The sequence below is a fragment of the Onychomys torridus genome, chromosome 7 (assembly GCF_903995425.1).
Source record: "Onychomys torridus chromosome 7, mOncTor1.1, whole genome shotgun sequence".
NCBI classification, from domain to species: Eukaryota; Metazoa; Chordata; class Mammalia; order Rodentia; family Cricetidae; genus Onychomys; species Onychomys torridus.
In genome coordinates this window covers 60,585,733-60,611,964 of record NC_050449.1, presented here as the reverse complement: position 1 = coordinate 60,611,964, position 26,232 = coordinate 60,585,733, and the positions used below count along the sequence as shown (strand labels likewise).

Below are 26,232 nucleotides of genomic sequence, written 5' to 3'. Positions count from 1 at the left end.
GGGGAGAAAAAGCCCTTGAACAAGAGATGGAGACTTTGGAGGGAAGAGGGGAGTCCCTGAATTATTTTTCCTAAGAACAAAGATGGGACAGAATGGAAGACACAGATGGAAAGCTAGCCAAACAGGGGCGTGTTCCTGCAACCCCTCAAGTCGGGAACCTGAACTCTCTGGGCTCTCCGCAGGAGAGTGTGGTCCCGGGGGCGAGGGGAGGCGCGCCGGGCGGTGGGGGGCGGGGGGCAGTGCGAGATGAGTCACTGAGCGGTTCCAGCTCCGGGGAGAGAGATTATCTAGGATCCCTTGAGCCCCAAAGCAGCGATCCCTCAGCCCCAGGGCCCCAGCCAACCTGGCACCCGTTTGTTGTGTGTCTCACACCCGGTCCATACCGGCCGCCCGCGCCCGCTCGCTGCTGCCCCCAGCTCGAGGAGGACATCGCAGCGAAAGAGAAGCTGCTGCGGGTGTCGGAGGACGAGCGGGACCGGGTGCTGGAGGAGCTGCACAAGGCAGAGGACAGCCTCCTGGCTGCCGACGAGACCGCCGCCAAGGTACCCGGGCGCGCGGCGTGGCACGGCGCACGAATGGCTAACTTTCTCTTCTCTCTCCCTCCCTGTCTTTCCCTCTCTCTCTCTCTCCCGCTGTCCCTGTCCTTTACGGTCTGTGCACCCTCACCCCGCACCTTGCGGGATCACGCTGCCTGCCGCACCCCACCCCCTCTCCCCTTCCCCGTACTCCACCGCCAACTCCCAGCTGGAAGATGAGCTGGTGTCACTGCAAAAGAAACTCAAGGGCACTGAAGATGAACTGGACAAATACTCCGAGGCTCTCAAAGATGCCCAGGAGAAGCTGGAGCTGGCGGAGAAAAAGGCCACAGATGTAAGTGCACGCTCACACTGCCTCCCTCACCTCCTGTCCGCGTGGCCACTCTGGGGGTCACCACAGGGGCTGCAGAGCAAAGGAAGGAGGTAAACCTCCTCCTGCCGGACACCTGCACACAGCCTGGCCGTGGCCCAGAGCACTGGATGCCGCCTCTGACTGCCGCTGCGCACATTCATTTATATTTCATCCGTTCCTTTTTCTCTTTTTCCTCTTCTTTACCTCCTCCCCTCTGGTTGGAGGTGGGTGGGTGAGAAGCTGGGAGAACACAGCCTCTGAAATGGGGACTTCTGGAGGTGAACTTCGCCTCCTGCTGGTACAAAACCTCTGACGTGTGCGCCATCGCCAAGGTCTGTGCAAAACAGAAATACCTAATTTTCTTGTTTGCCACCTCACCCCCCGTGGTTTCCCATGATGGGCCTAGTCTTTACATGCACTCATACTTTTACTTCAAAGGCTAAGCTTGAAGACTATAGGGACACATTGAGGCTCTCTTTCTCACTCAGGCAAGCCTTAAGACCTGCCCAGGGAAGATGATACTTGCTTGGGTCTGCAGTCTGAGGCACTAGATCCAGAAAGTACGCAGGGAGTTATATATAGCTCAGTGCTTTATATGGCAGAGTGAGCTGACTGCCCCCTGCCCGCCCCACCCCCACCTGTCAGGCCTCTGACAACCACTTACTTCCAGGGGGTGATAGACACAGCTCCAACTCTTCTAAGCACCCTCTCCACTGCCCTTTGGAATCTTAACTACGGGACTAGCCTCTTCTGTGTAGAAAGTCAAGCTGAGGGTCAGTTTTCCAAAGGACTGACTTCTTTTAACACCACTACATTCCACTGGAGAAGCCAATTAAGCCTAGAGGCCCAATTAGAAAAGAATTCCTTGGGAAGCTGATCACAATTCCAAGAATGTGTGAGTAGCTGAGAAAGCTACACCCAGAAGGCGAACCCCCAAGTTTGACAGCAGTTTGTCATTTTCTGGTTTTGTGTTTTTGGATAATGTGTAATGCACATTATCCAAGGGTTTTTTTTGAAACCTGCAAGGCCTTTTGTATCCCAAAAGGCTTGAGATTTATCTAGTGTTCTTGGTAAATGGGTGGTCTAGACCAGCCAACAACTAGGATCGGACAAAAGAAAACTTTCAGTGACGATTAAGTTTCCTGGGAAGGAGACTTGGAGAAGCACTGTTTGGTTAAAACTCATACTAAAACCTACCTGACTTTAGAAAAAGAACAGAACAGCCTTCATGACTCTGAGCCAGTTTTCTATAATGTAGATCAGATGCCTGCTTTGGACGTGTTAAAAGGAGGATGCCTATCTCCCCCAAATCCTCCTGCAGGACATTTATTTAGGTTTTTCAAAAGAGCCGCTGATAGATCTAGGAGAGATATTCCTTATAAGGAAAGGAATTCGGAGAATTTGCAAATAGCCCAGTGCGGAAAGAAAGCAGAAGGAAAAATGTTACTATTATTCTTCAGGAGGTGAGGGGATATAATTGTTGTAACTATGGAGTAGTGATCATGTCTTTGATGAGAAACCCCCCTCCGGGGGGGGGGGGGACTACTGGAATGGGGTGGGTCCGAAGTAGAAAAGAGGCTATTTAAAGTCAGCTGTGGGGGCGGGGCCGGGAGGAGAGGGAGGTTCTTAAAGCCAGTTTTGGTTCTTTCTAAGTGCTGGAAAACTGTCTCTAAATATGGTGTGAGCGTGCACTTCTCAGTTTCTTTAGGTTGGTGTATTGATCATCTACCTCTGTAAAACACCCTTAACTCTTTGGAGGCAAGGAATGTTGGAGGTTCATGAGGACTCGTTATATTTAGAGAGATCTTTACTCACTTGAAATAGGCTAAGACTCGAAGAGGAAAAGACTTGTGTCACTAAAGGGTCGAGGTGGAAGAGAAGTCATCCTCCTGAAGTATTGCAGCGAGGACATTTTACTCTCTGGTGTTAAAAAATACATCATCATTATTATTATTATTATTATTATTATTATTATTGTTGTTGTTGTTGCTAAAAACATTTTCCCAATTTACCAACCTACTTTACAAACTGTTGTCTTCCAGAAACAGGTTTTCCTCAGTTTAAAAGGTTGTCACTCAGGAGCTAGCATCCCCAGCAATCTGCTTTGGATTTTTACTCCATTATCTTGGCTCCTTCCCCCCCAGTAAGATGGAGCTGATATTTGCGGGATTGTGAGTCTTTCTCTCTCTGGGTCTTCTTCCTAATGTACTGACTCAGGCTTATCTAAACTCAGGTTTTCCCCTGGGATCTCTTGGGACGGGACCCGGCCACAGTATTTCTTAAATAACCAAGGGATTCCATCCTGTAGCTAAACTGAACTGCCCATACACTGCGCTTCAGTGGTGACATCAGCTTGAAAATATACCCCCGAACTGACTTCCTACTGCTTGAAAAGCACGACATTAAATCACTAGGGTGGCTGCTTACTACATTGGCAAGTGGCCAGCATTTTCCCTGGCTGCCCTTGGATGGTTGCCGATGCCCTGTCTGGTCATCCTCAAGGTTGCAGGCAGATGATCTGTGAGCTTTGGGAGGAGCTGTACCAGCCACTGCCCAGCCGACTAAAGGCTTGGAAACCAAGCAAGAGGCTCCACCTACAGGACTTGAGGGCTCTAGCCAGAGTTTGTAGGCTTTTTTTTCTGCAACAGAGACTAGAGGTGTTCTGGTTTTGGAAGACAGCCTTGGCAGGAGTGTTTTTTCTGCCTTTATTTACACACACACACACACACACAGCTCTGACTTTAAGAGCTCTCTTTGACAAGGTGCAGGAGGATGTAAAGCCCAGAAATTTGACAGATGGCTTCTTACAGATTGTATCCGAGTGGCTTTGCAGCTGGTAACCAGAGGTTCTGTCTCAGGCTTCTGTAGTTTTGCAGCTTGGGTTTATCGGATTCCAGATATCAGACTGAATGAAAACCAGGGAAGGTTAGGATGCTTGCCTTGACTGAGATTGTACAACGGGATATGGGGCCCAGTCAAACTCTTAAGGTAGTGCCTGCCTGCATTTGTTTGATTATATCCTTTGAGTTCTTAACTATATGCAAGGCATTGTTAAGTGTTTTATATTATCTGATAATTCTTAACAGTCCTGTGAAGAGCCCTGTACTATTATACTTGTTTTTAAGAGATGAAGCCCTGAGAAGTCATTTGTCCAAAGCCAGCAGAGACCTAAGAGCTAGATTCAAATCTAGAAAAGCTGTGTTTCGAACAGTCTAACCACTACGCATTGTCAGTAATTTGCACTTGGTGAGATAATTCGGGTATTGGGCGTTCTTGTAGCCAGGAGCTTGTGTTCTAGGGTTCTTTACAAGAACCACTTCCCTTAAGATAGTCATACTTCAAGTTCCTTGTTCGGATTCTGGGAAGTCGGGATTACAGAGCGCTCCTGACTGCCAGCAGGAGTCGCCATGGCCTTTAGCATTTAGAATGATGGCATTCTTTATGACTAAAACAGTTCCTTTAGGGAACATTCAGGGTCCAGACTCGCAGTCTGGCTCAGCTTCAGTAATTGGGATTCCGGAGCGCTCCTGGCGACCAGCAGGAGTCGCCATAGGCTTTAGCATCCAGATCCTCTACTTGTGGCCACCCAGGCGCAGCGGAGAGGAAGCAAACGCCCTCCTGCGGTCGCCTCGCTCTAGGCGAAGCAGCCCAGAGCCAGGCGTCCCCGCGCGCACGCGCAGTGGTTCCACCGGCAGCCAGTTCCCGGGGTCTGCCGTGCCCCGCCCGCCTGCCCAGCCGCGCCCGTCCTCTGCGCTCGCGCACCCGCCCGCGGCTCCCTGGTGCGGCCCCGGGGCCGTGACTTCCGGGCCGCTTCTGGGCCGCAGGGGGCGCCGGTGTTGCAAAGCCGGCCTGGGCGGAACGCGCCGGACTTGGGCTCGGTAGCTGTAGCAGTAGCAGCAACAGCAGCAGTAGCAGCAGTAGAGCGCGGAGGCAGAGCGCAGCCTCAGCCGCCGCCTCGCCATGGCGGGTAGCAGCTCGCTGGAGGCCGTGCGGAGAAAGATCCGGAGCCTGCAAGAGCAGGCGGACGCCGCAGAGGAGCGTGCCGGCAGCCTGCAGCGCGAACTGGATCAGGAGCGGAAGCTGCGGGAGACTGTAAGGGACCCACCCATCACCCCGAGGCCCCACACCGCACCTGGCGCACCAAGGCCAACTGGCACCCGGCTGCTCAGTTCTGCCTATGTATCTCCCTAGTCTATAAAGTCAACCGCCGCCCCCCCCCAATGGGGAGCAAGAGTGCTGTTGACAAGGTTCTGGGGTGATCATGATTTGTGTCCCAGGGATGCGCACTTTGCGCTGCTGGCATTTATTTACTCATGCTGAGGTTGGAAGGAGGCGTCCCTCCTTTTAAAGATCAGTCTCTGGGGAGAAGCACTGTGGGACATCGGGGCCTGCGGATGCTGGACTTTCGTCCCTATTGATCCTGTCGTTCCTAGAGACTGTTTCTCTATGGAGGTTAAAGACATCGACAGTACCAGGTTCTGAGAGAAGAGCCAGCTTGATAGCTTGCATCCTATAGCCTTAGTTTCTTAGCCCTCCCATCTCCAAGTAGGTGCCCTCTACAGTAGATATCCCTTTGTTACGAGTTTTGGAAAAAGTTGGCCAACTGTCAATGGTTTACTGCTTATACCTTTTGCCGGCCTCCCCTCCTCCTTGTCTAATGTAGTACCTGGCTTCCTTTCTTCCTAAGGAAATGTATCCAGCAAACAGAAACGGCGTTTCAAAGGGAGTTTGGGTATTAGATATTTATCAGTCGTGTGTGTGTGTGTGTGTGTGTGTGTGTGTGTGTGTGTGTACACACGCTTACACGCCTGTGTTTTAAATCAAGGTACTCAAACACCTTGGGAATTTTATGAAAAACAATAAATGGTGTCCAGCTGTGCTTAATATACACAGGACTATTCTGAATTGAATCATTCCTCCTGGCTAAGTGTTTGCAATGGTTGCATGGTGTCTTGCAGGAACTCCACAACGTGGTTTGTATAAAATACAGAGAACCAAAGGAGTCTTCCTCAGAGGAAGGCCCAACTAGAGGAAGTTTAAGATAAAAATACAGATAAAGATTTTTTTAAAAAATTAATAGACTGGGGTTGGGGATTTAGCTCAGTGGTAGAGCGTTTGCCTAGCAAGCGCAAGGCTCTGGGTTCGTTCCTCAGCTCTGGAAAAAAAAAAATAATAATAATAGACTGGTTAGCAAAAGTCCCACTGTACAGGTCTCAAGGTGGCTGGTGATGTAGGAATTCTGATCTGTGCCTGGCTAACCACTGTGAACTAGTGAGCTAAAAAAACTAGTGAGGCAGAGCACTGGGCCCAGTTTGCCAGGATTTGAATCCTGGCCATCTCCTCTCAAGCTGGGGACAACTGTTAGTGCTGCCCGTGAGTCAAACGTGGTTAGTCTGTAGAGATCACAGCAGGGCTCAGCAGACAAGGTAGTACTACTTAAACTACCCATGATTCACAGTGTCCAGCACCACCCTGCCTAGCATTCTTCACAGTAATTGCCCTGCTCACTTCATTAACCATAAAATTCCCCCCACTTAATGCTTTCAATCAACAATTCTTTTTCTCAGTTTTAGGAAGGGAATCGGGCAGGCTGGCAGGACTGTGGGTGATGGAGCCTTACTGGACTCCTGGCCTAGACTGGTGGTTCACACCAAAGGCACACCTGCTATTTTGTACATTTTTGCTTTGTTTTGTTTTTCTAACAGCCTTCCCAGGCTAGTTTCTAAGGACAGAGCTTTCATTCCTCTCAAAACATTATGCCTTTATTTGAGCAGCTCAAAATCCTTTTTAAAGAAGTTTAAAAATCGTTTTCTCAGGAATCCTCTAGCAGGGTGATAGGCCAGGATTCCCAGTAGAGACTGAGTAGGAGCAACTGGTGTGACAATCGCAAATTGCTGGCTACACCTGACTCTCACACCGGGCCTTACGTGTGGATGGAGCTAATTTAAGCAGTTATTAGGCCTAACTTAGGCTGAGTTAAGCTAGCAGTCACAGTTTCTCTTGGCAGCTGAGATTAAGGTTTGGTGACAAAGCCATGAGCTGCTGCAAAAAATATTTCAGTGTGGCATTGGCCCGGGTTCAGGTGCTCCGAGAGTCAGGCAGACTTAATGGGCCCTCTTAAACTGGTGTGTACCCTGGAAAAAGCAGATATCACCCACTCCCTGTTTGTTTTCCCAAGGTGTGTGGGCCCTTCAGAATCTCGGAATGAAATGACCTTTCTTGATGTAATGCTTGACTATAGGTCTTGTGTCTTAAGGGTTTTGTGGGGCAGTGAGATGTGTGTTTAAAGTAGAAGAAAAAAAAAAAAAGCCACTTCTTTCTCCAGCTTTCTGGGCAGAACTTAGCGGATGAGGAGACTTAGAAGTGCAGGCAGGTTCCTAGTGGATGACTTTATTAATCATGGGAAATAACTGATTTCCAGAAGTCCCCAGCCCTTTCCTGGCTCTTCAGCATGGGCAGTGCCCCCTGGAACCAGGAAACTGAGTGTGCTCTGGGCTTGCCCTGGCATTTCCAGACTGGCTGTGACTGACAATACTGGGGGGGGGGGGGGGGCTCTTGCTTCCCCATGCAGTCACAGCAAGGCACCTCAGTACCTTGCTCTCTCCTCTCTTGCTACACAAACATGCCTCACAAATTACAGGCTTTGGCCCAGATAGAGGAGGTTGTGTTTATCTGCTATCCATGGGAGTGCCCCTAATGTGGACTTGTGTGTGTGTGTGTGTGTTTTCCCTTTCTTGACCATATAAGGGCAAAAGTTTAGCTTGGCCCTAGTCACTTTGGTCTCACACAGCAAGCTGGGTGAAACCCTCTCTGTAACTACAGTTTACATGAAATAAAAGATCTGACCTTTGATCATCCCAGGCTTCGCTCAGATTCTGTCAGGACTTTGGAAATATAGTCCGGAGCATTGGCTTTCAGAGTAAAGGATTTTCTTCTTTCTGTATTGGCTAAAACATGTGGATTTCATGTAAATCTTAGGCTTTATTCGAGTCTGGTTTGGAATCAACATTTTGCTGGGTTGGAGTGGAAACACTTGGTGTGAGCCTGTGTTTTTCTGAAGATAGCCACTTCCTTGTTTGGGGGCAGGGCAAAAGGTTAGGAATGGTGAACTTGCAGGACTTCCTTGGTGGGAGCTTGTGCTTACAGGGGCAGAGAGCATGTAGAGCACTAAGGAGCTCACATGTGTGAGCACAGGGTGGTGGTTTAACCAGGGCTCATAATCTCCCCAATACAACAGTCCCTTTTTGACTAACTCATTCCATGTTGGGATCCAGTAGTACTTTTGAAATAAAAACCAGCAACACAACTGGAAAGGCTTTGCTGGCAGTGTTGATGTATGGGCCACTGTTAAAAGAAACCTAATTCAGTGCACTAAGAGTGATTTACATGCCTAGGAATAATTTGCATCTGGGGTCTTGACCCTCCCCAAATGCCTTGTTATTTCTATCCACTTTTAACAGATAGGTACAGGGCAGTAGGCTCATTCTGACAGACAGCAACAGATACTTAAGATGACTTGGGTGCTGTGATACTGAGACCCTCAGGAAATATCTAGAAAAGCCTCAACTCTGAGGGAGAACCCAAACCGGAAACAAAAGCTGGTAAAGGTGACAGGTGTGGGCCTACAAAACACAGAACATAATAAATCAGGGTAATGTTGGGGATCTAGCTCAGTGGTAGAGCACTTGCCTAGCAAGCGCAAGGCCCTGAGTTCGATCCCTCAGCTAAACAAACAAACAAATAAGTCAGGGTAACTAATGCATGTAATCTCTGCCCTTGAGATGACTGAGGCAGGAGCATCACCAGTCAGCCTAGACACCAGAGTCTCAAAATGAGGGGAGGAGATTAAGAGACGGGGCTTTCATTAGGAAATTAAACTTGTCTTGGATTCTGAGGAGATCTTCAAAACTATTAGACCAGCATAAGAGAGCCCATGCAGCCAGAATGCAGGGTTCCCCCCACCCCTCAGGAAGGTGGTCTGCTAGTGAATCCCAGGCACTAATCTCACGTTCTCATTCTTGAGGGTTAGAGAGCAGTGTCCTTGTGTGAGCTACTGGTTACCTACTAGGACATTCTGCCTTTAAAAAAATGATTGAGGTGACTTGCTAATTTTCTTGCAGTAACTGCTTTGCTGATGTTAACCAGGATCTGTCCAGACAATCTCTTAAATTACTTGGGGTGGCTGTAGGTCAGGGGATGATAGAGAACCTTCCACCCTGGTGTCTAAGAGAGAAAGACTGCAGGGGTGAGAACCACCAATCCCAAAGGGTCCTTCATGTTTCAGTCCTGCACTGATGGGGTTCTCCCAAGCTTGCCTCAGCACTTTACTTCAGAAGTCCTCTTGGTCCTACTAGACAGCTTCTGCATTACTTCCCAGCTTCTTTGTGTGGTGATGGAAGAGGAGAAGGACTTGCCATTTACATCGTGGTCCCAGCCCCTTCTCACTGTCCTAATCAGTAGGCATGGGACCTGGGAGTCTTGGTTTCTATTACTCGGCTCTCAGTGGTGTCCTATGTGCAGCTAGTGGTGGCCCCCGTGTGATGCCCAGGTTCTATTCCAGTTCAAACAATGGGGCTTCGTTATGTACTCTTAGATTGTCTCTTCTAGATGTGGTCCCAAAACACTGCTGTGTGTGCCGGTCGCCTCTACCAAAACCGGCCCAAAGGAACCAGTCCTTAAGCCCAGCCACAGCATGGGCACCCTGTGTTGAACCCCTTGGCTGGTCTTGTTGGAGAACATTAAATAACCTGAGTGTCAGGGAGTTTGGAGTTCTAAAAAATGTGCTGGGGGAAGGGTGTGAGGGGTATTTACAAAGCAGCATTCAGCTGAGCAGTATCAATAGCCAACGGGAAAAGTGTATAGAGGGGGTGGGGGCAGAGAGAAGGGAGCGGACCCAATGTGGTGGGCCCTTGTGTTCAGAGAGGCTAGAATGAATAAGGGATGTGATGGCCTTCTCTGGTGCTCTACCTGCCCCAGTTCATTCCACCTCTACACATCAGCAGTCATCCTGTGAGTGAGTAGGGTCCTTGAGGTCTGCTTCCAATGTAGGGAACTTAGAATTTGATGCTGCAGAAGTGTTTTTAAAATCCTGCCCACACTTCTCTGATTTGCCAACAGCTGGTATAGCAAGAGTATTTGCTCTTATATTAAATAATAATGATTTCATTACATAGCATTATAATAAGAAGGGTGCTTTTGAACATGACCTAGGCATTCTAGAGAAATCCATACCAGCATTTCTTGGCCTTTTAAAAAATGATTTACATGACTTGTCTAATGGCTGATTTTCTTGTAGTAACTAATGCTGGTCAGGATCTGTCCATATATGTTAGACTTACTTGGGGCACTGGGTACTAGGAGGTAGCCCAGAACCTTTCACTCTGGTGTCAGAAAAGAAAGAACAGGGGGAGCTGCCTGAAACCACTCATCCCAATCGATTTTCTGGTTGTTGGTTTTTGTTTTGTTTTTTTTTTTTTCTGTCTCCACCCCCACCTTCCTCTTTGTAAAAGGAATAGAATTTTTCTTAGAAATGTAATACATGCAAGATGAAGAAATTTAACGTGACCCAAAACTATAGCCTCAATATGTATATATTGCCAATTATAGAGGCTGGGGGAGATGGCTCACAGGTTAAAAGCATTTGCTGCTCTTATAGAGAACCTGGGTTCTGTTCCCAGTACCCACATGGCAGCTCACCAACCATCTATAAATGCCTGACTCCAGTTCCAGGGCACTTGGAACTGACCTTCATGGACACTGCAAGCTCACATGTGGTACATATGCACACATGTAGGCAAAACACTAGTAACACATAAAATAAAAAAATTAAGGAATGGTCGTTCAAAGACAGTTCTCTGTAGTTAAGAAATTGGTTATTCCAATCCCCCTACTCTTCAAGGAAAAAACTCAGTCATTCAGGACATTCTCAGCTTGGCCCAGTTCCAAGCGGCTCTTTGATAAGGATTGACCTTGTGGGATGGTTCAGTTGTAACTGTCCCTCCCATTCATTTCTCACTGGCCCTGCTTCCTGCCTCTGGCAGCCAGTTACTACATAGTAGTAGTAGTTTTTTTTCTTTGAGATAAGTGAGTCTAAAGTGTTTATTTATATATATTTTTTTAAAGTCTACAGTCATTCGTGGTGGTGGGAGATTCACTGCTCACTGCCATTCTCCAGATAAAACCTATACACGTCTAGATGAGCACAGAGCTAAATGGTCTCATTTCCTGTGACTCAAGGCCATGACCCCTGCCTCTCTCTAACTACACATACTTTTCCAGTTCCCTCATGAGCTTTGAAAGCTGCCATTGTTTAAATTAGGATGCTTTTACTTACTCAGGTCAGTAGACATGGAGCCCAGGTCTGTGGAGAGCCAGATGCCTTGGACTCAAAGACAGATACATAGAAAGCTAATAGCATGGACTCTCAGGTGTGTATTGCGATTGTTAGAAAATCGGCTCCTGGAAATCCTAATGGCTCATCAGCCTTTGACAAACACAGGTTCAAAATGGATGAGGATTAATAATTGCTAATTAGCAAGTCCCACCTTCTCTACCGGGTAGATAGTCGAGGATCAGTTCCTATCACAGAGAGGCAAGTATTCCCAGGCTCAGAGCAAAAGTGCTTACAACAGGAATCAGTCATTGCCTGCCCAAGAAAGAACATCTGTAATTCAAAGCTAAATTCCAAATAAAAACAGTATCTACGTTGCTTTTCTCCTTAGGCCTGTGAAACTTTTCTTGTAGCAACCTTGACTTTTAAGAAATTCCAGTAAGCTTAGGTAAAAAACCCTTGGGAAATTTATCTTGGCCCTGTTCCAGTGAGGCCAGTTATTCCTAAGAGGTTAGTGAAAAGGTGGGGCAAAGGGGAAGTTCCTAGGTGTCATTAGATCTCCATTGGTATGGTTTTTGTTGTTTTGGTTTGGGGTTTTTGTTTTTTTAATTTTCCTGGTATGTGTTTTTAAAACCACTGGATTTTAAAACATTCAGTTTCATTATAAGGCTCCTTTGAGAAGTCTGTCTGTCAGAGAAAGGGTAGCTGCATGAAACATGGCATCCCGACTTCTGATCATACTGTTAGGGACTCTGGCTGAGCCTGCTGTCAGCTGTGAGGAAGCTTTCCTTCAGGTGAAAGGCAAGGCACTGGATGCTAGAGCAGGACAGAGCCCTGCAGTCCTGCGAGCCTGCGAGTTGCTGATTGATGGCCCTCTCTCTGCTGAGAGTTGTTTCTAGGTTTGTGTACTTCCAAGCATGATGCTCCTGAATGAGGACTGGAGCTGGTCAGGGTTTGCAATACACTGGAAGATACTCAGATCAGGCCCCAGACTTCCTGTCTGGAGCCAGTTTCTGAAGGTACCCCTCTCACTTCCTCCCAGCTCTAAAGTGTCTCACTTTCTGCCTAGGCTGAAGCTGATGTAGCTTCTCTGAACAGACGCATCCAGCTGGTTGAGGAGGAGTTGGATCGTGCTCAGGAGCGTCTGGCCACAGCTCTGCAGAAGCTGGAGGAGGCTGAGAAGGCCGCAGACGAGAGTGAGAGGTGAGACCACACCATCCAGCTCCTGTGTGCATGTGAGCACTGCATGCGCGCGCGCGCGCACGCGCACACACACACACATACACACAGAGAGAGAGAGAGGGAGAGAGAGAGGGAGAGAGAGGAGAGATGGCTTAGCACTTAAGAGCACTGACTGCTCTTTTGAGGACTCTGGTCTGAGTCCCAGCACCCACATGGCAGTTAACAACTTTCTCTAACTCTAGCCTAGGGTGTCTGATGCCTTCTTCTGGCCTCTGTAGGTAGCCAGGCATGCATATGATGCACAGACATACCTGCAAGCAAAATACCCAAATACATAAAAACAAATAAAATAATATATATACACCAAGAAGTCTCAGACCTAGGAAAGGAGCCGTGGTAGGCAAACAGGTAGACGAGAAAGCACAGATAAGACAGATATGATCTATAGGCTGCACAAGTGAAATGTTGTGGATTTTAATACTTATGTACACACAGACACAGGCGCAATTATGTTTTGCACCTACTCCTGCTCTAACCTGACTTATATGTGAAGACCCAGCCTTGTCATAGTAAAGGGAACCATGGTTCACACAGGCCGGCTTTATGAATTTCTTTCTTGTTAGTGTGATGGAACACCTGACAAGGAGCAACTTGAGAAAAAGAAGAGTTTCTTTTGGTCTTGGAGGGGAAGTTAGGGTGACAGGAACAATGTGTTTTAACCATCACACCACATGTTAACCTTGTGCATTCTGAAAGGCTTTTTAAAGCTGTACTCTGCTGTACAAGCCACAAAGTGTGGGGATACTTCATGAGAGTAGAGTATTCTATTGGTTGAGAGGTGGCATAGCAGTATGGGCTCAGAACAGTGCAGGTATGCCTTACCCCAGCTGGGAAAGTGGGCAGGTGAAGGTCCGTTTCTCCACCACTACTTTGAAGTGAACCCCTGCCATCTGGCACTAGGTCTAAAGAGTCCCTGCAGACTTTAGGGCTAAGGAAGCTTGTCAGCTAAAGTTCAGCTTGTTATTTACTACCCCTTAGTTTTTCTTTGCTAGCCAGGAGTAGTCCTGTGCATAACTTCTTCCTGGTACTGGACTTTAAAGGCAATCTGGCAGTACAAGACTGGAGGAAAAGGGATATAGAACTCACTTATTTTTACACCCTCTTCTGGCATCAGAGGGTACTGCACACACATGGTGCATATACAAACATGTAGACACACTCATAGACATCAAATAAAAATCAATGCCTTTTAAAAAACAATGCTTTACTTAAACTTGCTTAAAATTTTTCTAAGTGAAACCCATTTATGGTTTGCTTATGCCATAAATCTGTAAAATCTATATCAGGCAACATTTTCTGAACTATACCACCATGCTATAACATCCAGTGTCAGTCTTACCTCCCAACACCTATTCATCCATTTTCTTCCTTCCTTCCTTCCTTCCTTCCTTCCTTCCTTCCTTCCTTCCTTCCTTCCTTCCTTCCTTCCTTCTCTCCCTCCCTCCCTCCCTCCCTCCCTCTCCCCCCCTCTCTCTCTTTCTTTCTTCCTCCCCCTAGACAGGGTTTCTCTGTATAGCCCTGGCTGTCCTGGAACTCTCTATATAGACGAGGGTGGCCTCTAACTCAAAGTTCCATCTGCCTTTGCCTCCTGAGTGCAGGAATTAAAGGCATGCACCACCATTCCTGGCTGTTCATCATTTTCAATCTGAGGTTTCCCTTAGGAAAAGGGAGAAGGAGGAGAATTTCTACATTTAACAAATAAAGCATGGTGGCTTCCCTTGTTTCCATGCTGCCCAGAGTCAAATAGGATCCTGACATAGCACCTTCCACTTAAAAGTAGGTGACTTAGAAGCTTCACCAGTACCCCCAAGTGCACCCGAAGATCTCATTCACAATGAGAAGAGAGAAATATGTGTCTTTTCTGGAAAGTTTTGCTCCGTGCTTGGGAAAATAAATGGCTCTCTGTTCAATTTTGGCCGGCTGTGTGCATAGAGCCTCATATTCCACAGTGGCAGTGGTCATCTCTCCATCGTGGGTTTTCCTGCTTGTCTGTCTTTCCAGAGGCATGAAAGTCATTGAAAGCCGAGCCCAAAAGGATGAAGAAAAGATGGAAATTCAGGAGATCCAGCTGAAAGAGGCCAAGCACATTGCTGAAGATGCTGACCGCAAGTATGAAGAGGTCAGTTTCTGGGGCCCAGAGCCTTACAGACTCACAGCCATGACCTTGGGGGAGTAGGAAGCGTCAGCTTCCCTGATAGAAGTGGGTGGTTATGAGAGGCAGGATTCCTTTACCTGCAAAAACTGGTTCTTACTGTGATGAAGCCAGCCAGTCATCTGCACTGGGAGGAGAGATCAATACTTCCCCACACCCTGAAAGCTGGGACAAAAACATCTTTAGCCAGGAAAAGGGAGAGCTTGGGGGTGGGGGAGTTGGGGATTTAGCTCAGTGGTAGCCCTGGGTTCAAGTCCTCAGCTCCAGAAAAAGAAAAAAGAAAAAAAAAAGGGGGGGAGAGCTGAGCCTTTAGGAAAGAAGCCGGCCTCTTGTCATGGTTCAGACGTTTCAGTTCAGACGTTATAGAGAACACGGACCACAGACAGAGCTCCTTGGGAGATTCATAGAAGCTTCTCCGGGGTAGTAAAAATCATTTGTTAGCACGGGCTCTGTCTGCCGTGAAGCAGTCCCTGATGATTGTCCCCATGAAATGACATTTGGTGATGACAGCCAGAGTGACTGTAGGTTCCAGTTTTTCTCTCTGGATTTCATCATGGCTGAAGCTGCCCCATGGTGTTGAGCTGCCCGGAGGAACCCTTTCTCTGGGGTGGCGTTTCTGCCTGCAGATTTGACCATGCAGCCGCCACCTCCCTGGCTCTTGCCTTCTGCACAGATCTCTGTGTGGTGTAGCCCTTGGGTTTATTTTTAATGCTCTCGGCAGCCCCTTCCTTTTCGGTCTAAAATGCCTCCTCGTGTCTCATCATCCTGCTATTTTTAAGATTGCAGATTTCATATTTCTCTCATTCCGAGAATTGCTCTGGGTGCTATGTAATTATCTAGACTCCACCTGGGAAGAGCTAACCATTCTGGTGGGGGGGTGGGGAATTGAGGGGGCTCGGCCTCTGCTGAGTGAGAGTTCCTTGTCTCTAGTCTGCGGAAAGATGAGCATTCCATTTGTAGAGAAGAATCCCTAGGGTCCGTGGATGTAATCTACCCTATAACCACCCCACACACACACACACACAAAGTACGGAAGACCACAGTGTGTGTGTGTGTGTGTATATGCTGTTTGCCCTGCTGCAGGTGGCCCGTAAGCTGGTCATCATTGAAAGTGACCTGGAACGCGCAGAGGAGCGGGCTGAGCTCTCGGAAGGGTAAGCGGGCCCATGGCCACCCCGTGTGGGGATGCTGCAGAGCAGTGACTAAAAACAGCATGACCTTCTGGCAGCTGCACATTTACCCACCTCGGCTCCGGGCTCCTCGTGTGCTCAACGTCCTGTGGATGAGCCATGAGCGTGGAACACGGAGGAACCATGTGGGGTGTCCGTGAATGCGTGTGGCACTGCATGCCTTACCTGCACTGATTTTGTGAATGGCCTTGTGCATTTCCTGTGTCCACTAACAGCCAAGTTCGACAGCTGGAGGAACAGTTAAGAATAATGGATCAGACCTTGAAAGCATTAATGGCTGCCGAGGATAAGGTACTGATGGCTCACGTGTGGTTTTCAGGTTTAACTGCATCCCAGGCAGCTTTGAGCTTCCAATGCCTACTGGTTGGTTTGGTGTAATGACTCTGCCTTCACTACACCCTCTGCTGTTTATATCTTGCTTCAAGTGCTTTCTCTTGGTCCTTTACGCTCTTTGTTTTTCCCCCTCATACATACTCCGAGGGGCGGCCAGTAAGAAGCCAAATGATCACACCTCGGACGGAGATGCCGGCTTTTGCCCCTCTGTCCCTCCGCTGTTGCAGTGGAGGTCAGAGCCCACGGCAAAGCCGAGCTTCGCGCCTCGTGGTTTGGCTACTTAAGGCAGCCCCCCCCCCCCTCCTCTAGGACTCGGTTTTCATTTTTTCCCCTCCCTCTCCTTTTTTCTCTCCTCGCTCCTTGGGCTTGTCTCCCACCCTGTCTGCTTCTGATCGAAAACCTTAGCAAATGTGCCGAGCTTGAAGAAGAGTTGAAAACAGTGACGAACAACTTGAAGTCACTGGAGGCTCAGGCTGAGAAGGTAGGCCAGGAGCAGGGAGTGGGGGGGAGGCACCTTTGGACAAGCTGCTCCAAAGATGCCCTGCTGGCAAAAATGCCAGCCAGCACAGGAGGCATTTCAGCAAGGGGCAGCAGCATCTTGAGATGCTTTCCCAATGGCTATCGGATAGTAGGATTTGTTTGTTTGCTTGCTTTGTTTGTTTTGTTTTAAAGAAGATTAGCAGAGAATGTATCTTATGTTGGGTAAATCATCAATTTAATTTCAGCCAAGTGCCAAGTGGATAAGGTATCTCGCTCTTATCCCATGTAAAGCAATAGGCAAGAGAGCAGAGAATGTATTGTAGTGTGCCATGTGATACCCGAGGTTCTGTTACCTGCGAGGAGATCCCCAACATCTGTTGGGTGGGCTGGCACGCTCCTTGTGGGAGAAGGCGTGAGTGTGTGAGCTGCAGCCTGACATCTGGAACGCTCTTTCTTACAGTACTCACAGAAGGAGGACAAATATGAGGAGGAGATCAAGGTTCTTTCTGACAAGCTGAAGGAGGTAATGTTGAGAGCCTGGAGGAAACTGGCTGGATTGTGATTAAAGTTCTGTGGAGTGGGTCAAGGCACTGTCGTTTGGAGACGGGTGGTCCGAGGCAGGCATGTTCAGAGGTTTTCTTGGAGTTCATGTCCAGTGTTAGCTAGCTGCCATCACTCACAGTAGGGACTGAACCTGACATTTCCCAGGTGATAGACACTTGAGGTCTGTCTGTGTCTGGTTTCCCCTCCTGTATCTGTAGCTACTGGACTGAATCTCCCTGACCTTGGCTCAAATGAATTAAATCATTACAGGCTGAGACCCGGGCTGAGTTTGCAGAGAGATCAGTAACTAAATTGGAGAAAAGCATCGATGACTTAGAAGGTAAGGTCTTTAACATTTTAAATTCAGTCCTTGTTGAACAACCGTCTTGATAAGCAGTCATCCGATCCGAGGGCCTCCACCCTGGCACTCCATTTTGCTCTCACACTTCCTGTCTGGCTCTCCTCTGGGGTTTTCACCTGTGACACTGAAACTCTCGGACCCGAGTCCCCAGCTCTTGGGGTGACTAGTCAGCCACCACACAGCTTATATCTAACTTCTTGGACTTCAGAAGTAGGTCTGAGCTATTTTTCACGGGGTGAAGTAATTATAGATGAATGTGACTCTGTATATTCTGTGTCTCTAGTGATATTTCCTAATTGTCAGAACAATGTGGATTTGTTTTAGACACACCCATCTTCCAAGGATACCCAGAAGAAGGGCTTGGTTTTGTTTTCTTTTTCTTTTTTCTTTTTTTTTTAAGCCATTCATTAGCAAAATATTCTATATCCTGAAAGGACAGAGGTCAGGGATCAATAGAGCACTGAGTCTCAAGGTTACACTTAAGCACTTTTCGAAGCAAAAACAAAAAAAATATCATACATCACAGGCAGAAGGGGTTGAAGGAGGTACTGGAGGGTGGTGCAGTTAATTATCAAGATAGGAGTCAGGCATGGTAATACTCAACTTTGATCCCAATGCTCAGGAGGCAAAGGCAGGTGGATCTCTGTGAGTGTGAGGCCAGCCTGGGCCATATAGCAAATCCCAAGCCAGCCAGTGAGACCCTGTCTGGAAAAGAAATAGAAAAATAAACAAGCAAACAAATAACAACAAAAGGAAAGAGAGAAGAGAGAATTGAGTGTGGGTGCAAGCCTGCTAGTAATATGGCAAGGAACAAACCCACCACCTTCGCCAAAATTAAACTGCAGACAAGCCCCAGACTGTGGCTGCCTTTGCTTTTCAGATTTCTGTTACTAGCAACAGGCATCGAGAGAGAGAGAGAGAGAGAGAGAGAGAGAGAGAGAGAGAGAGAGAGAGAACACACACCATGGGAATGATTTCAGTTCACCAAAAAATCAATATCCCATGGTCTGGCTTGGGCGGGAAGTGGGTGGTTTGAAGGTAGCATTGTAGACTGTCATTGGAAATTGAACTTGCAGCCTTTGGGTAGCCCCCCCCCCCCCCCCCCACCCTCTGTGCTTGTGCACCCCCCTCCCATAGCTTACAGCTGCAGGTGGCTGACTATTCCAGTGTAAATAGACAGCTCTGTGAAAAGAAAGATGCTCCCCATTACCTACCAGGGGAAATGGTCTTCTGTGGGTGTCTTTAGGATTTCACAGTTCATTGGTATTGCCTACCCTCGTTGTGTTTTTCATATTGGGTCTTTCTCATTTCATTTTCTAATGGGTTTTTGTTCTCTTTGTTTTTGTTTCAATCTCCTTAAAAACCAACCGCACTCCTCCTGCATTGGCCATCTGCTGCGGCACCAACCCCTCCATGCATTGCCTTTCCTTGCTGGCGTGTCGGGATGGTGTCCTCGCCACCTTTGCTCACCCTCCATCTCTTGATCATTCTCCATGTCCTTGCACCTCTGCCTTCCACTTCCTGCTCCTAGATGAGCTGTATGCTCAGAAACTGAAGTACAAAGCCATCAGCGAGGAGCTGGACCACGCTCTCAACGATATGACTTCCATGTAAATGTTCTTGCACCCTGCCTGCTTGCATCCTCACCCTCATGCTTGTGTGATGAACTCACCACGGCTCCCTTCTCAATCTGTGGTCTCCATTTTGGCATCTTTGGTTGGCTCTCTTGCATAGCCTAGGATAGCCATGGTCTTTTTCACATTGTACTAACAAAGGCCAAGTGGATTCAGTCCATGCAAACCATTTCAGAATCCTTTTTTTTTTTCATAAGTACAGATCTGGCCTCTTTCTGGAAATGAACTGGACTCTGAATGGCCCTGAGTCCGATCCTTTTAAAACCTTAAACCAGACTCAAATAAAACTAGGATCCTGTGATGCAGTGGTGCAGGAAGTTAGGAAGAAATACCAGGTTGTTTCCTGAGATTCTGGGAAGGACAATATGGTCATTTTCACTTAACACTGTTAAGTTTAAAGTATCAGATAATTGAGAACCCGAGGAAAAGGAAATGGTCATGACCCGGTACATATCCCTACCTGTAAGAGGAGCACTGCCAGGCATGGTGGTACATGGCTTTTATCTCAGTATGTGGGAGGAAGTTTGAGTTTGAGTGTGGTCTGTAGCAAGTCCCAGACCAACTAGGCCTATATAGTAAGACCCTGTCTTTAAAAGAGAGAGAGAGACAGAGAGACAGACAGAGAGAGAGAGAGAGAGAGAGAGAGAGAGAGAGAGAGAGAGAGAATGAATTCCAGAGCAAAAATGAATGGTATCCCGAAGAACCAAGTCTTTTATTTGTTGTGTTTATTATATTGAATGGAATTAAAATGCCCCACAGTAAATGCTTGCCACAACTGACATCAGAGAAGCAAGAAATAAAACATTTATACAACATGAGTTTGGAAGTTAATGGTCCATATTTTACTCATGTGAGTAATAGTTGGCCTTGTTTGAGGACCCTCAGACATACACAGCTAATTTACATATTACTAACCACCACTTGTGCGCTTTGCAATTCTAACCCCTAGAGTGTTTCACAGAGGGCTCTTCATTCTAATACTGCTGGGTTCTGTCAAAGCTGGGATTGGCCTTTCTTGAACCATTCAGAAATATAGTAGCTTCAGGAGCATGACATGTGCCTGCTGCCTTGGAGGTTCCAGAATATCCTTTAGAGACCTGGCTGTCAGCATAGAAACATGGACATGCCTCTCCTCCACCATTAGTAAATGAAGAGTGGAACCAGGTCATCTATAGCCACCATCCCCACCACTGCTAAAATGTGATGCCCCCCTTCTTGGGGGGTAGGGGGGGCAACTTTGAGTGTGATGAAATGTCCCCAAAGGCAGGTTTAGTTTTAAGTTCTGTTGTTAAAGTAAAGTTTTGAAGATCTTCCTTGAGTTGGCCCATGACCGCCTTGGGTTCAGGCAGTGGTTGCCAAGGATGGCCTCCCCCAGGTGCAGCTGGCAGTGGGTTTTACATGCCTGATACTTGCTTGCATTCCAACTCCTGTCATCCGTGTGGTTTTCTTCCTCCTTTCCACTGCTCCACTTTTTCTCTTACCTTTTCTTTCACACAGATAAGTTTCTTTGCTTCACTCCTCCCAAGAGTCCTTCATCAAGCTGGATGTCCCACCTCTCTGAGCTCTGCGTCTGTCTGTTCTCCAGCTGACCCAGGTTTCCATTAGCGCCCACCGTAGGGCCAGGCACACACTGTGCTTTCTGTTGTACAGGAGCTATTCACCCAGTGTAAAATAAACACTGCAAGCTATTCCTGTCCGTTCTTTTACTCCTTATTTATTGGCGTTTTCATCCCAACACTGAATAAAACTATGGTTCTACTTCATGGATCTAAGGGGACATTTCTTTCTGAGCACAATATACTGACATCAGGAGTTTTTAAAGTAGTAGTTCCTTGTGCAACTTTTAAAAAGAATACCTGGTTTTCGGGTACTGGAGTGAGGTAGCTATGGTTTTAGGAATTGTGATGGTTCTGACAGTTGGGGTTCAGAACCTCCACACAGTCGACAGTGGGAATCAGATTCTGGCTTGAGCAGCGTTTTCTCTGCCCAAACTTTAATTTGGGGTGTGGCACCCTCTCCGTGCTGATAAGGAGATGGCGCTGCCAGGCTAAGTCATGGAAGTCTGTGTAGCCATCCTGCACTCTGTAGCTAGGAGGTTTGCATATCGTGAAGAACTAGGATTCTAGCTTTGTAAGTCATGGTTATTATTTATTATCCTATTGCAGAGATGAACTGATGCTTTTTTCGTTAAATACATTCATTACACAGATATCTTCATATTGAACACAAAATCACATTATAGGATTTCTAAATATTAATTATATTTAAGTCATGGTTTATTTTTGTGTTCTGAAGCACATCGTATATTATGCAGAAGGTGTGTTTATATGAGATGAGTTTCCCCCCTTGTTTATGAACCATTGCAGTTGATTCCAGACAGACACACCCCTAAGAAGCAATGCTTGATTTCAGTCACAAACAGCAGTTTAGTAACTTTTATATCAGAAGTAGGACTTTAAAACAATGTGACCTCAAGCTTCTTAGCTCTTAACATAAGCCTGGCTCCATTCTTGTGTTTTAAGCGTGAATAACCCTTGTGTATCTCATGTGTGGTACTCGTTAGCCTAATAGGACTGGCATACCACTCTCCTCAAATAAATTTGGGCAAACTCTGACAATAGTCATGTACTCTGAAATATTCAGAGCAGAAAGGATTTAAAAAAAAAATGGGTCTGAATTAAAATAATTTAGTTAACGGTATGGTAGACTAATTTTAGGATCCAGGCAGTGTCTCTCCATAGAAGGGTGCAGAGGCTTCTGCAGTTTTCTGGTGTTTTGTTTTTGTTTTTGCTTTTTTTTCTTTCCCTGAGGCTCCTTGGGCCCACTTCACAATGACCTTGGAACCTTGTTCTTTTTACAATTCAGAGTAACAGCGATGCCCTTTCTCTGAGCTTTGCCACAGAGGAAAAAAGACTCTTGGAGCTCTGCCGAGCTGACATTCATGCATCTTGGGATCCAAATTTCTTGGCTCTCCCAGAGATTTCCACACCTATGAGTGTTCACTGTGAGGGAGATAGGAACAAATGGACCATGAATCGGATCCCAGGTAGCTTAGGTGTGTATGTCAGGAGCACAGACAGCAAGCTGAGTTGATCAAGGATCTGCTCAGCAGGCTTCTAGTTGAGCAAGGGCCAGCCTGTATCAGCAACTCTTTCAAGAGCCTCGATTGAACCGACAGCACCACCAGCTCTAAGACCAGAGGCCTCAAGACAATTGGGGTGTGTGCAGAACAGGAGAGAGAGCACTTAGGATGTGCCTGACCACTGCCCTCAGGTTATCTTAGTCCCGGCTCCCTTGCAGCTAGAAGGAACAAGGCCCAATGTGGGTTGAGATGGGGAGCACTGCCGTGGAAACCATGGATTCTCTAGGGTTTCTCCAGTGTTCTATTCTAGATGGCCCAACATTTGGGCTCAGCAAATGGGGCAGTCTGCCTGCTGCTCATGGTGGCAGTTTCCCATGATGATACGATGGATGTGGTAATGGGGTTTCTGTTTCGCAAGTTCTCAGTAGACAGGAGACACCAGAAGGTAGCATGGTAACAGAAGAGCTGATCTGGGTGTGCTCTGCTAGGCTGGCCGAGTAGGAAGAGAGGAATGGGGTGAGTCCATACTGGTAGACATGGTGTGTTTGGAGCCAAATAGAGAACAGAAAGTCTCACCTGGAGGAGGTGACAGCTGACTGGAGTGTTGAATATTCAGAAAATTTAGATAAAAGGAAAGGGCATGGGTTGGACGTAGTTCTTTATACTACCCAGCAAACAGAAGGAGCATAGCAACTTCCCCCACTCCGCTTCCCAGTGGTGAGTGCTGTGGCCGATCACTAGGCAGTAGGATTGTTAGCCCTCCACGATCATCAAGTAGGATGCCCCGGTCCACAGAGTCACCGTCATTCAAAGCAATCACAGATACCCCACTTTTCCTAGTGTGAGACCAGCTTCTTTGTCAGTGGATGTCCCCTGGATCATCAGGCACAGGCTGAGTCCTGTGCTGGACTGCTTTACCACCTGACTGGGTTACATGGCAGCACATAAAGCTTATACCACCCTGGGCAAGTGTAGATGTTTGAGAGGGTTTTTTTGGGCAGGGGGGGGGGGGGGGGGGGGGGGTTTCACATACCACAGTGTACATCTGAAAGTCAAAGGACAGCTCTTAGGAGTCGGTTTTTTTCCTTCCACTGGGTAGAACCAGGGGAATCAAACTTTGTCATCAGGCTCTGCGGCAAGTACCTTACCCGCTGAGTCATCTTCCTGGCCCAGTTTTATTTATTTTATGCATGCCGTCAGCACCCAGCATGAATGTCATCCTCTTGAAGCACACAGATAAGTTCTGAATCAGTGTGGAGTGGCGATAAATACTTGTTTGCTGTGGGGGTAGTACACTATCAAAGGCGGAGGAGAGTTCAGACTTTGTGTGTGCCCTGGTAGGCAGTCTAGGGAGAGAATGGGAAGCTTTTCAAAACATGTCCATGGGACAGAAACGGTAGGACCAGCTCAGCATCACTCTGCACCCTGAGCAGAATCTCTGTCGAATTCTAGCAAGGCGTGAGTTGGCAGAGCCTGGCCTCCATCCCCAGATCTGTTGTCCCAAACTGCATATAGCTCAGCTCACAGGGTGGTTTTAATGAGGTGCAGAAGGAACGTCGGTTCTTCCTCGAATCCTGCACTCTTTACCTCTGCTCTACATCTCCATCAAGATCCCAGGTTTTTCCATTTTGACAGGCCTCACCATGCACCCTCGCAGGGCACAGGGCACACTGTTGCTGTCCTTTGTATCTGTGTTTTCCAGTCTGTTAACTGCCTCTCACTAACTCTGGCTAACCTCTTCTTTCTGTCTCCTCTTTTCTGCTAACCCTTGCTGACCTGTCCAGATCAACTCTACCATCAACTCGAGCAAAACCGCCGCCTAACTAACGAACTAAAGCTGGCCCTGAATGAGGATTAAAAACTTGGGCTGAGTTCTAGGAATGGAGCCCATGTTCAGGAAATCGATGACTCACGGGGTTGAAAACGTCACTTTCTGCAGAAATGGGAAGGGAAGGAAGGCATTGGTTGGAAGGCCCGCCTTGCCTCGTTTTCCTCTGTATGTCTCAGTTAGAGCCTCATTAACCCCCCCAAATTTTTATGATATATTATGTATATGTGAAAATATTTATACCAGTTCAGCCCTTCCTGCATCAACAGATCCTCTTTGAACTGACTAATAATTGAGGACCCTACCCCCAACCACAAGAAAAAAAAAAACCAAAACTCTTTTTTTTCTATTTCCTCTCAATAGCTGAGTCCTGCTTTAAATATCTATTGCAAATTTATATTCCTAACATCTTCATAACATGTCTGTGAGTCCTGCTTTAGGCATCGATTACAAATTTGTATTCCTAACATCTTCATGACATGTCTAGTGTTCGAATTCAATGCACCTATGCTTGGGTAAAATAGCTTTTGGAAACAGGAGTTCCTATGAGAAGCCCCTGGTCGAAAGGTACGCTTTGTTCAGTTTAACGGTGTTTGAATCTGATGGGTGATATGCTAATAAGTAGGATACTATAAAAATACTAAGGGAATGTCCTAATGAAGTGTGCATGAGATGTGCTAATAACCGTAGAAATAAACCATTTAAAAAGTGGTCAGAAACCTATTTTATGTCATCTTTGTTTCTGTGAGGTCGTGTGCTCCGACAGCTACCAGATCTTTACCTGCCTGTAACTCAGAATCCTGTGCTGGTATTAACTTGAGTCTGTGTAACAATGCTGTACCTGTGTTTGGGTTCTACCCCTCCTTCCCTTGTTCCCACAGCACGCAGTGGTTGAGCCCTCACCAGACACACCCTGCACTTGAAGTCAGGGTGGATCGATGGTGGAGGTGCACCCTGGGCCTTGTCTGGAGATGAGGGACGTCTTAAGCATGGGGAGTGCTGTTTCTCTTGTGTGTGTGATTGATGTTTGCTTCCTAAATGTACAAACCACTGCTCAGTCTGATGTGCAGCTGCTCATGACTTAATTTTCTAATCCCATCACAGAGAAAGTGGCCCATGCCAAAGAAGAAAACCTTAGTATGCACCAGATGCTGGACCAGACCTTACTGGAGCTAAACAACATGTGAAAACCTCCTTGGCCTCCGTGGCCACATTCTTTCATTTCCCTTTCATTGTTTGAGTTTGTTTTTAAACACCTGCTTACCAGGAAACTCCTTCGATGCATTTTTATATACTTTTAACCACTGTCACTGAAACATCTGCAAAAAACCAGCTAGGGCAGGGGGTGGGGAAAGACACACAGAAGGGCAAACCCACGTTGGGTCACTTACCATTTAAACGTGCCATTTCCCAGGTTGACATTGCCACACTTCATAGCATTTCGGCATGCGGTTTGTTTAGCCAGGTAGGAAGCCTCACCAGAGCAGAACGCTTTCTAGCCAGAGTGCCAAGGTGGAGCCACTGAGAAGATGGGTGTTGGAGACAATCAGGTGTGGATCGGTGCTACTTTAAACAAAAGGACCCCTGGGGGTCTTTTGTTCAATATTATGCAATTTAGACTTCTGTCCAACACTAATTTATTTTGTTTTGAGTTTGACTGCAAGACAAGACTGTGGGTTTCTTATGCCTGTGTTCATTAAAGTCAAGGGTCTGGAAGCCACACTGGTCTTTTAAGAGTCCCGTTCCTTCCCAGCCGACACACTTGCAGCCCCTTCCAGCTCAGCAGGGAGAGCATTCAAGGAGAATTGCCCCTCTTTTCGGCTTTCCATGTCAGGGTAAAAGATCTAGGCACTACATCCATAATTGGTGAAGAAATGGCATTTTCTTAAGAGTTATAACTATATGTAAACATTGTACAATGATATGGAATAAAATGCACATTGTAGGACATTTTCTAAATCTGGTGGTCCTGTCTTTTTTTTTTTTTTTTTTTTTTAAACTTTGTGAAATTTAGACTGTGATTGACCTGCCTGGTTGCTTGCAGTGATGTTCCATCTAGATCCCCTGGTTACCCTGTCAGCAATGACTTAAGTGTGTTGACATGGCAGAGGTCAGGAAAAGCCCTTTCCAAAAGTCCTTTTTGGTGTTACTGGCACAGCTCCATGGACT

General features: G+C 47.1%; 1 protein-coding gene across 20 annotated transcripts in view; it reads left to right on the top strand.

The window, feature by feature from the left end:
* The window catches only part of Tpm1 (tropomyosin 1), a 26,724-nt gene extending 702 nt beyond the window's left edge, over positions 1–26,022 (top strand). Inside the window, exons 2-10 of one of the 20 annotated variants that reach the window (XM_036191916.1) lie at positions 417–542; positions 745–870; positions 12,288–12,421; positions 14,462–14,579; positions 15,696–15,766; positions 16,541–16,616; positions 17,076–17,138; positions 17,429–17,498; positions 25,168–26,022. In XM_036191916.1, coding sequence (XP_036047809.1) covers positions 417–542; positions 745–870; positions 12,288–12,421; positions 14,462–14,579; positions 15,696–15,766; positions 16,541–16,616; positions 17,076–17,138; positions 17,429–17,498; positions 25,168–25,250 — 867 coding nt within the window. In that variant the 3' untranslated portion in view covers positions 25,251–26,022. Of the gene's footprint in view, positions 1–416; positions 543–744; positions 871–4,542; positions 4,981–12,287; positions 12,422–14,461; positions 14,580–15,695; positions 15,767–16,017; positions 16,094–16,540; positions 16,617–17,075; positions 17,139–17,428; positions 17,499–19,050; positions 19,774–20,650; positions 20,917–24,019; positions 24,787–25,167 lie in introns of those variants that run through there. The other 19 variants (XM_036191904.1, XM_036191902.1, XM_036191900.1 and 16 more) reach the window with 19 other exon arrangements.
* Positions 26,023–26,232: the final 210 nt, after the last annotated feature.